At 40.9% G+C, this 11,574-nt stretch overlaps 1 protein-coding gene across 4 annotated transcripts in view; it reads left to right on the forward strand.

Annotated features, from left to right (window-relative positions):
- LOC143320059 (protein kinase C beta type-like) overlaps nucleotides 1–9,762 on the forward strand; it is a 30,834-nt gene extending 21,072 nt beyond the window's left edge. For 2 of the 4 annotated variants that reach the window (XM_076729439.1, XM_076729437.1), the window contains exons 12-17: nucleotides 531–593; nucleotides 730–868; nucleotides 953–1,033; nucleotides 1,117–1,224; nucleotides 1,685–1,825; nucleotides 7,708–9,762. In XM_076729439.1, the coding sequence (XP_076585554.1) occupies nucleotides 531–593; nucleotides 730–868; nucleotides 953–1,033; nucleotides 1,117–1,224; nucleotides 1,685–1,825; nucleotides 7,708–7,860 (685 nt within the window). In that variant the 3' untranslated portion in view covers nucleotides 7,861–9,762. Of the gene's footprint in view, nucleotides 1–530; nucleotides 594–729; nucleotides 869–952; nucleotides 1,034–1,116; nucleotides 1,225–1,684; nucleotides 1,826–2,273; nucleotides 5,202–7,707 lie in introns of those variants that run through there. The other 2 variants (XM_076729438.1, XM_076729436.1) reach the window with 1 other exon arrangement.
- Nucleotides 9,763–11,574: the final 1,812 nt, after the last annotated feature.

The raw sequence follows: 11,574 nt of genomic DNA on the forward strand, positions 1-11,574 counted from the left end.
AGAAAATGGACAATGATATTAATAGTAAACATTCCAATATGCAGTTAAAGTGCTGTCTTACCTGGAACATCCTCCTAACAAATAATCAATAATCTTCCAATCACAATATACAACATACAATGAAATTAATCCATACATTCATTACAGTAAACAATGCAGATTAACTGCTGTACGTTTAATAACTACTGTTCCATGCTGCTCATTTTAGAGGGCAAACGGCTGTTTTTTAATGAGGACTTGGAGCTAACTGTGGTTAATCATCAGGATCGAGATGATACAGAATGTTTTATTAGTCATGCTGGTGATAACAGTGCTGATATTTTCTTAAGTATTCAGGGTACTAAAAATAAGATTCACATGAAAACATGTGAAAACACTTCTGAAAAAAACTGAAAGCAGACTTACGAAACTTACAAAGTGCCACAAAATGTTATCTTTTATTCACGTCATCCATCTTTAACGCACGCCATTCTGTGTATCCTGGTGAAGATACAGTTAGAAACAGTTTTTTATGTTTTTGCCTGTGTCAGGTTCTATGCTGCAGAGATTGCCATTGGACTCTTCTTCCTTCACTCCAAAGGCATTGTGTATCGGTGAGTCAGTTAGTGAATCAGCTAGAGTCTGAACGTGCACTTAACAACCATTAGAGAATGCATGTGTAAGCAAAAAGTGTGTGTGTGTGTGTGTGTGTGTGTGTGTGTGTGTGTGTGTGTGTGTGTGTTTTTTCAGGGATCTAAAGCTGGACAACGTGATGCTGGACTCTGAAGGCCATATAAAGATTGCCGACTTTGGCATGTGCAAAGAAAACATGTTCGATGGAATTACCACAAAGACTTTTTGTGGAACACCAGACTACATCGCTCCAGAGGTGTGATAATGTGCTGATTGGTGCTTTTTTTTTAACGTAATTTTTAACTCATGTATAAGACTCATGACCCATTGTCTACTGTAGATCATAGCTTATCAGCCTTATGGGAAGTCTGTGGACTGGTGGGCCTTTGGAGTACTCCTCTATGAAATGCTTGCTGGACAGGTTCGTATGCATTACTTTTTACGTTTTGAACACCCAATTGTGACAAGAACTGATAATGATGAATGATGTTTGTGCCCATCCAGCCGCCTTTTGATGGGGAGGATGAAGATGAGCTGTTCCAGTCGATCATGGAGCATCATGTCTCTTACCCTAAATCCATGTCCAAAGAAGCTGTTGCTATCTGCAAGGGGGTGAGGCCACATGATCAAATGCACATACAGGCAGAGACTCAGTCATAGTTTGGCCCCTAAACCTTCTCTTTATCCACTCTGAACACCAGAGAGTACGCCCACATCAAGGGCTCTTAGTTTGGAGTGAAAGTGCGTCAGAGTAACTCACACGACTAATGTGAGTTATCAGTCTCCACTACCCCAAACCAAAAGTGCCAGACGATGGAGGAAACACCATGAATTTGAGCTCCATCTTGCTGCTTTGTCAACATTTCGGAAATGCACATCAGCCTGTAGCTGCGCTTTCTGAACTCAGCCTTTTCATAGTGGGTTTTGAAATCCTAGATTTTACATAAAAGTACAAATAAAACCTGAAAATTTGGAAATCAATGGCTAATGTGCAGGGATCGGTTTGGAAAAGGGCCACGGACACGCAGACATTTCCAATCTTCTCACTTTATGCATCTGTCTGTGATTTTAGCTCATGACCAAGCACCCAGGTAAGCGTCTGGGCTGTGGTCCAGAGGGGGAGCGAGACATCAAGGAGCACGCCTTCTTCCGCTATATAGACTGGGAAAAACTGGAGAATAAAGAGGTCCAGCCGCCTTTCAAACCTAAAGCTGTGAGTATATTACACACACACGCTCTTCAGCTGTTGAACGTCACCTGAACTTCACTGCTCACCTTAGAAATTAGTCGTGTTCAGAAAGGAAATAACAAACTTAGCGAAACTTTCCAGGTAAGTCATAGAAAAGATTAGATCGCTCATCCCCCGAACCCAACCATCACCTGCCATTGTTCACTACTCTGACAAATGCACAGCTGAGATTTGTGAGTGTAGTCACCAATGATGAAGCTGAGATGTCACTGGCTCACATGCGGACCAATGGAAATCCACAGTTTCGGCTGTGAGTGATTTGATTGGTTGATGCCATGTTTTAGTTGTATTTCTCTTTTTTCTCTTTGTCGTTTGTTGTTGTCCTTTTTTTCTCCACATCCCTCATCAAACTCACTCCATCCTCCCCCCCATCTCTCTCTCTCTTCGTCTCTCTCTCTCCTCTCCATGGCAGTGTGGGCGTGATGCGGAGAACTTTGATCGCTTTTTCACGCGCCACCCCCCAGAGCTGACCCCCCCAGATCAGGAGCTTATAGCCAACCTGGACCAGGAAGAATTCCAAGGCTTCTCATTTGTTAACCCTGAGTACCCTCACACAATTCACTGACCATGCCACATATCACTGGGCTGCACTAGTAATCCCCCACACCTCAGAAACATGGATTAAAGAGAAAAAAAAAAAAAAAAAAAAAAAAAATCACCATGATGTCATATCCAGGCGACATTCGGCAGCAAGGTGAAATAAAGGAATAGTTCAAGATTTTGGGAAATATGCTTTTTTTTCTTTGGGTTGGGGTTAGAAGAGGAGATTGATATCCATCTCATGTTTATGCATAAAGTACAAAGTTGGAGCCAGAAGGCAATTAGCCTAGCTTAACATAAAGACTAGAAGCAAAGGGAAAGTGCTAGCCTGGCTCTCTTCATAAAAGGTATGCCTACTTGCAACACTCAACATGTTGTATGTAGTTTGTTTAATGAGTACACGAGCAGGGATATAAAAGAGACCATAAAAACCTAAAAAACAACTACAACAACCCTTAAGGTGAGGGTCACATGACAGACAGAGACAGTAAACTAGTTATTGCTAGCACTGCTAGCTTGTCCTCTAGTAGCATAAGAAGCTTATCGTTAATGAAGCACATAAAACTGCCCATGAAAAGTAAAACTCTCCACAGCAAAGGGAAAATTCTGTAAAGCCTTTCAATCAGCCAGTTTATTTTGTCTGTTTCACAAAGCAGCAGCCTACCTTATCACTGTGATTTGAATGTAGTAATTAAAAAAGAAGAATTCCCATCATCCTCAGCTGTATTTTGTTCTGTCATAATTAGAGAACGTTAGCATGCTAACATGCTAAACTAAGATGGTGAACATGGTCAACATTATACCTGCTAAACATCAGCATGGTAACATTGTCATTTTGAGCATGTTAGCATGCTGACTTTAGCATTTAGCTTAGAGCACCACTGTGCCTACGTACAGCCTCACAGAGCCACTAGCATGACTGTAGATTCTTAGTCTTGTTGTCAGATTTTTGTCTAATCCTTTAATGTGAGGGTCTGTTGCCTCTCAAAAGACTATCACCACCTCAGAGCTCGCACAGCTATAGCAGTCAGCCAACAGTAAGCATGCTAACAGATTAGCACACCAGCAGTAGTCTAGTTTGGCTACCCCCATCAGTCAAATGCCCTCGCCTTGTAGGTCGTTGTGATTGCTTGACACGTTGTTTTTACATTTCTCTTTATTAAACAGACAAGATAAAAAGTCTTAATTAGTCAACTTAAATTCTGCAGTATTGTTTGAGGAGAGCCACGCTAGCTGTTTCCTCTGGCTTCCAGTCTTTAAGCTAAGCTAAGCTAATCGCCTCCTGGCTCCAGCTCTGCACCTAATGTACAGACATAAGAGTTATATCAATCCTCTCATCAAACTCTCAGAAAGAAATTGAATAAGCGTATTCTCTCAAAGTGACGATTTCTTTAAATAATGCTCAGATGGAAATGCAGACGTGCTCAAATGCTAACAATCAGGAGAAATAACCAGATATTCATGTGTCAAGTTGCCTGTAGGAGACCAGTCCTGTTTCCAGCGGTGACACTGTTTTCAGTTTACTTTGGTTTAGCATGTCATGTTACGCTGCTGCTCTCATATCAGCTCTACTGGCTGTATTTCTATCTTTAGTGCAGAAATGTTGCTCCTGAATGCTGCCCGGCTGCTCACACCAGTAGGTTCACGTTGGTGTCTGACCTCAGGGCCGGCCTGAACCTACTCTGTCTCTCTTTGTCACCCTCCGTGTAATTGCATATTGACTATGACAACCTATCAGTAATATTGATAAGTGTACTATGATCACATATTGGTAATCATACAGTGTAAGTGAAAGATTACCAATTGCTTTGCTATGATTGTTTGAATACTAATCAGTTTCCTGATGTTGACTTTACTTTTGTCTATAGGACCAAATACTTCTACACATTCTGTTCAGTCAGTGTTGTGGTGAGCTTATCTGAAAATTTTTGCTGATCTCATTTTTAGCCATGCGGAGGATAGAAGTCTTTATACGTACGTGCAGTCTGCAAGAGTCTCCGTCAGCTTAGTGGTTTTTGACTGAGAGCTCATTTCTTCTCTCCTGATTTCATTACTGAAAACATTCACCACATTGCACTGTGTTTCTAACCACAGAGGGCATATCTTCTTAGCTTGTAAACAACAATTTTTGGAGGATTTTACGTAGGACGGAGCCCCCGTCGAGTCTCGTGAAGCTGGTAGTTTTGTTAGCTTACAGAAACAGGATGTCCAAAAGTGCCAAAATAGGGTTCAGACTCATGAGGATGTGGAAAGATATTGTCCTCAATTACTGTGATGAAGGGCAGCCATCTTGTGCCATTTTGCAGTACATGTATAATTATTAGAATATGCATTATATCTTATCTGTTCTCCGACAACACAATACCCTTGTAAAGTCATTTTCTTGTATAAAATGAATTGTCTGAGAAGACGTGTTTCATTGTGGGGCAGGTTGTATTATCCTTTTGTAACTGTGTAAAGATGCAGATTAGTAACAATGTGTCAAATCTTGTTCTTTGAGCTAGTATCAAAAAGGGAGGCGGCAGCATGGTGACAGTGCAGATGTGTGTCTGTTAAAGATGTTTGCTGATAAAAATGATGATTCTGCCAGGGGTTAAAAAGCGAGTGCTTATTGTGATGATGGTGATGGTGACAGATCAATGGCGACATAATGAGAGATATGAAAGAAAATATATATATTGAGTTCTATATCAGAGAGCTATTTGGATAGATTGTTCTGGATGAGAGAGATGCTTCTGTGGATTGTGTAATTGTCCTGTATGACTGGAAACTGATAATATACTCACTGGTGCCTACCAGACTCCCTCTGCTGTGTCTGCCTTGTTACTGCTGCTACACCCAAAATGGTACCACTTTGAAGAAAAAGTTCAACATGTTGGGACATAAGTTTGTTTGGTTTGAGTTGGATGAGAAGATTAATTTCACTCTCATATCTGGAAGCTGAGCTAATGCCATGAGACAACTAGCTTATCTTAGCTCAGCATAAAAACTGGAGATGGAGGAAAGAGCTAGCCCAGCTCCGTCCAAAGGTATAAAAGAAAATCCACCTACCAGCACCTGGAAAGCGCACTAAGTAGCGCGGTATGTTTTATTCGTTTAATTTGTTCAAAACACTGAAGCAACCAAAGTTTGAGTTTGATGTGAGGTTGTATTTGCTGGACTATTTCTTAGCTAGACTAGCTGCTTCTCTCTGTTGTCAGCCTTGATGCTAAGATAAGCTAACCGTCTCCTTGCTGTAGCCTAAGCAGACATGAGAGTGCAAGAAAGCCAATACATGTATTTCCTAAAATGTATAAGCAGTATATAGGCACTCAATAAGAAGCTTAAAACACACTACGATGCAGCTGTAAGCAGGTATCAGGACGTTAGTGTTTGTAAATGAGTTCGTCAGCAGTTTAAATGTCTCCTGTGAAGCATCCATAACTGGTGTATCAGCCGTCAGCCAGTCTTTTTTCCATAACCAGCTGGTGTCCACTGCAGCACTCTGTTGGAAATTAAAACCTTTTGCTAAGTTAAAGTTAAGTTAAATAAGTTAGGAAGTTGTTGTACAAGAATTACAATCTTGGAAAACATTGATATATTTTTATGTTAGATATGATTACTGTATTTTATATTGTGGTATTAATGATTATACGTCACTTGTGGATGCTTCACAGGACTCAAAGATGTTGTTAAAAACATGAATTAATACACTTAAACCAACGCTCCTATATCTGCTTACAGAAAACTACGTTATGGTGCATTATTGACCATTTATGAATTACGCACTGTGTATAAAAAGCTGCAAAAGGGGGTTAAAATAAAATGTCATCGACAAAACAAACACACTGCATATTCAGTGTCACGCCTGCCTCGTACACAAACATGAGCTGAGTTAGTGGAGAATTCGTGGACCACAGCTAGAGGGGGCAAAGTTTGCAGCCCCTCCTCATTTCAGCTGGAAGCCCTGTGATGAGACAAAAGGAGGAGGTAGGAAACTAAAACGCTTTGTGTGTGTGTGTGTGTGTGTGTGTGTGTGTGTGTGTGTGTGTGTGTGTGTGTGTGTGTGATACATGTGTCTTGCCTGGGGCTCACTGCTTCACTTCCCTGTGTGAAATCCTTTCCGGTTGTAGTTTGGTCTCCAGCTGGTCTGTTTTTATCGATCCTTGTGTACTGGAACATTTCCTCTCTCTGGCTTTGGAAGTTTGTCTTGGATCTTCCTGCATCTGTGCTGTTGAAATGTTTTGGTGGGTCTTTTTCATCCTTTGACTGTGTTTCTTGGGTTTGTCGGCAGGATGTGTTTGTTTCTTGTCGACTTGCTCCCCCCAGTCCTGTATGGAATCAGTGGTGTGTTTTGCTGAGTCTATATTGCTTGTGATGTGACCATTTACGATTTGCGATCAGAGGTGTGGACTAGACTTTGCTTAGACTTGACAAATCAAAAAACACATGCAACTCAATTTAGAATGAACACCAATGACTCATGACTAGTCTTAGACTAGAAAGCTGGGTGCAAGAATTCAAATATGAACAAAAATTATCACCAGAACGTGAAGAGGTAACACTTGTGTGAGGTAACATGAGTGTTTGTCAAAGACGTATATTGTGCCGCAGAGACATCTGACAGATCTCTGTCTACACGGCTAGCTGTGGCCCAGCTTGTCTTGTAATACCGCTTTTTACCTCAAGAGGCAATGGTGAGACTGTAAAGTCCCTCATAGTTTCAGCTGGGAGTTGTATGAGTGGTGAGTTTGCTTCATTTCACAAGCTCTGTTAACTTTTTTAGTGTAATAAATAAGTAAAATAAACTCTAAACAAATAACTGTACACTGTCTGAATAAAAGTTTACTGAACAAAGACAAGCCGAATTGCCAAGTTAACTAATCATATAACACTCTTCATTCAGACTTGACTGAAACAAAAGAAGATTCACCAAAACTGGCACCAGACACCAATGCTGGTTTGGTCGAAATAAACCTTTAATTGACAAAGTTAGATGGGAAATCCCTGCTGCTAATGCTGGACCTGTTTTGGACTCTAAGCTCAACATTGAGACTTGTTGGTCTTGACTTTAGACTTGAGTGTCTAATTCATAGACTTACTTGTGACCTATAAAACGACTTTGTCCCACCTCTGCAGATTATTAAAATGTGTCTTTCCATGTGCTGAAACAATGAACCTCCCGTGCGTCTTTCTCAACCCTTCATCTTTGTGCTTCTATTGTTGTCAAGCTTCTTCTTTCCAAACTGCCTCTTTAACGCTGTACAAATTCACTCGAACTGTATTTTTCTAACACGTTCTCTCTCCTCCTCTTCTCTCTGTGGCAGAAATCTCGCCGTGACGTTGGAAACTTTGACAAGGAGTTCACCAAGATGGTGGTGGAGCTGACGCCCACAGACAAGCTCTTTATCATGAATCTGGACCAGAACGAGTTTCAAGGCTTCTCCTACACCAACCCCGAGTTCATCATACAAGTCTGAATAGTTCCTGTTGGTTAGACGCAGCCCAGACAAGACTTTACTCCACCCCTTACAGCCCAGTTACGTTTATCCAAGTCTCATCCATCTCATTGCACCAATAGACTCAAACCACTGAAGCTAAAGCCACAGCATCTCATTCAGACTAAACCCCCACCAGTGTCTAAACTGGACAACAAGCATTATCCGCCACCCCTGTTACATACTCACACCTACAAACACACAAGCAGCGGAATACAAAGTACAAACTGCAAATGGCTTTGGCTGCTGGTTGGTCACAGTGGTGCTGAGTGTGACCAGTCACCACAGACCAGTAACAGGCCAGTTTCCAGTAATCTCCAGGCGTGTGTAGTGTTCACAGTACCTTGTGGTAAAGCTGGTCAACGCAAAGGCCGGCGATCAAGAGTTGTAGTGAATGTGTAACTGTATGTGTGCGCTCTATCGATCGGCAGCAGTGTGTTTGTTTACTGGATTTCCTTCTCTTCGACCTGTTAAAGTTGCGTCATGAACATTCCATGATCAATATGTCATGTATGTGCTCGCACACACAAACACACACACACACAAACATGTACTTCTATCTTTGTGAGGACCATCATTGACATATGCATTCCCCAGCCCCTTACCCGAGCCGTAACCTAATTCCACCCTAACCCTTAAAACAAAGTCTTAACCCTCAAAAAGCCCTTTGAAGATCGGTTCAAAAGTGAAGGACCAGCCGAAATGTCCTCACTCTGTTCACACTCATGGTCCTCGCTATGTGGCAAGTACAAGTACGCACACACACATCTGTGCAGACTGCGGTGTGAAGGGAAGGAAGGTTTTGAATGATGAAGTCCTGATTTCTAACCTCATGTCTAAGTTAGTCCTGAACTTAGTCTTAAGCACGTCTCGTCTTCCAAATTGATGCAAAAAAAAAAAGAAAAAAGAAAAAAAAAAAGAGAAATCCCCAAAATGCCTGTTTGGCAGTGATATTTAAAAATGTCTCTGTCTTATTTCCTCTTGCTTAGTCTCTCTCTTTTCTCTATGGCACTGTGTATGCAGTGGGTTAGTGCTGTGTAGGCCTATACAGTCTTTGTGGTGCAGCTCCTCTATGCATGCCATATTTGTTGGTACAGTAGTTCCTTAAGGTTTGCTTCTGACAGCACGGAGGAGAAAAACCTCGGTGTGTCAAACTTATCGATGCAAGTGAGTTCTGAAATACCCATGCTCAAATCAAGTTTTCGTTTCCACTCCGAATGCTGTGTCTCTAATTGTGTCAAAATGTGCGTGGCTAAAGAGTTTGCTTCACAAAACACGGAGCAAAGACTGCTTTGCCGTCCTTCACGAGAAAATATGAGATTCTGTGAAATGAACATATAAAGTAGATGTAATAATTCTGTATGACTTGTGTTTCGGTGTATGTGTAAATAGGAATGAGCTAGAAGTGGTTTTCATGTTATCCTACACTGTTCCTCACAGCGCCATCTCCGTCTCTCTCTGCACTTTATCCCGGCCGACCCTCTCAGCTGTCGCTTTGTACTTTGTTTTCCCATTTTTAGCTCTCCCCTTCTCCTCCTCCTCCTCTTCTCCTTTCCTTAAATCTTCATTTGATCTCTGTTCTTTTCTTGCTCCCCTCTCCAGCCCTCCCCTGTCTGCAGCTAACACTCACGGTACATTTGAAGGGGAAGGGACTGGGAAATGAGATCAGTGAGGGGAGAGGGAGAGGGGAGAATAAAGTGTTTACTATGCAAAATGCAGGAGGAGGAGAAAACGAGGAGGAGGAGAAGAGGGCAACTTTTTTAAAGCAACCTGAAGACATTGTGTAACAGGACAGTATACATGTGTTGCATGCGCCGTCTTTACCTGCGCGTGAGAGACACTTACAGTATGATACCTTCATTAAAGTGAATTATCATAATACCATGTCAGTCACTCTGGCTCTTGTGTTTCACTGGGTTGTACATTACAGATGGGAGGTATTATAGTTTTGTGTTTTTCATTAGTTTTTATTTTTATTTTTGTCTTTATTTTTGTTTTCAGTTGCAGATAGTTTCCAGGGAGGGTTTGCTCGTTTCAGATTAGTTTTTATTGTTAAAAATGTTCAGTTAATTTGAGTTTTTATTAGCTTCAGCATTAGTTTTAGGTTTTTTATAATAGTACGGGGGTGTTTGTCAGGCCTGAGATTTAAGAAGTTCAGAATAGCTGTTTTTTTTTTTTTGGGTCCATTGACTATTTGGTCAAATGTTTTTGCTCTACTTGTGAGGTTTATTGTTCTCTTTCTTGGGTCTTAATCTGTGGTTGAGTTTTTAGATCTCTGTTTTATATTAAAGTATCAAGAAAAACACAAGTTTAAACACGAATGAAAAGGGGTCAAAACAATGACAACATCTAGTGTAGCTCAGGTATTTGGGACATAACTGCTGGCTTTGAACAGTGAAAACAAAAGCTGACAATGGAAGTAGAACCCTGATCAAATTTAATGTATTGGAAAGATAGAAATATGTTAATATTCCAGAAATATAATACTGCATTTGCTTTTTTTTTTTTAAATAATGGGATTTTCTTTTTAATGACTTTCACTTCTTCACTCATGCCACTCACTTTATATTCAAAGCCTTAAATATTGATATTCTCATTTATTTTGTTATTTGTTCGTCTGAAGGTGCATGAATGCTCCTGGGACAGCTTCCCTCCCATCTGCTGCTGGACAGAATCCTGATGAGTGTATTAATATGAAGGACATGTAATGAATTAAAAGCTATGATATCAGCCAAAACAATGTCCTCACAAATCAGCATTTCTGGATGTACCTTCTTCAAATCTTCCTCCTGATATTCTTCAGCTTCAGCTCTCAAAATGTTTAAATGTGATTTACAAGTGATTTACTGAATTTCTTTTGCCGAGGGTTTTGCCTATAAGGCATTCGAGCTTTACTTGACTGCCCTCTTGGTGGGGTTGTTGCTGTACTGCAGACTCCATTCAGGGCTGTAAAAAGTCCCCAAATCATTTTCTGGCAAAAAACAAAATAAAAACTTAGTTTAGCTATTTTAATTTACAGATAATTCTCCTAAAAAATAATGCAGTGAAAAACTTTTCGTTGTGAAGATGAAATAAAACGTTAAACATACATACATACATGCATACATAGAATTTAAAGGCTCACTGCAGACACTGGGAATGGTAACTTTTTTGGTACATTTTAAAATAAAATAATAGCAACTCCTGATAACAAACCTCCACCCTCGAGTTCACTGCTGTGCTGCTGTCCATGGTGCTGAACCGGCGGGCAGCACTGAGAACTGACCCAGGTTACAGTTTTCCCTGATTATATATGCTCAGTGACAGGAACACACACACACACACACACACACACACACACACACTGGAAGGCGGGATCATCCTACAGTCAGCACCATACAGAGTTGAGCTTCAACAAACTGGAAAGGCTCCATAATAGCGCTGCTGTCGCTTTTTCCTCCCAACAACTTTTTGTTTTATCCAAGATTTTGTTTTGTTTTGTTTTGTTTTGTTTTTGTTTTTTTCCACGGTCGCCCCTCTGTTTGTTCTTCTCTTTGTTTCTGTTTCTTCAGTTGTTTTACTGAGTAAACAGCATTCTCTTCTGCACCCTCGACATGGAAACATCCCAACTCAGAGATGTGATGCACAGAGGAGAATGACCCGTCCCGAACCCTGCCCACTTATCCAGCTTCGCAGCGCAGGTGGCAGAAGATGTGC

This window comes from Chaetodon auriga, chromosome 4 (genome assembly GCF_051107435.1).
Source record: "Chaetodon auriga isolate fChaAug3 chromosome 4, fChaAug3.hap1, whole genome shotgun sequence".
Lineage (NCBI taxonomy): Eukaryota > Metazoa > Chordata > Actinopteri > Chaetodontiformes > Chaetodontidae > Chaetodon > Chaetodon auriga.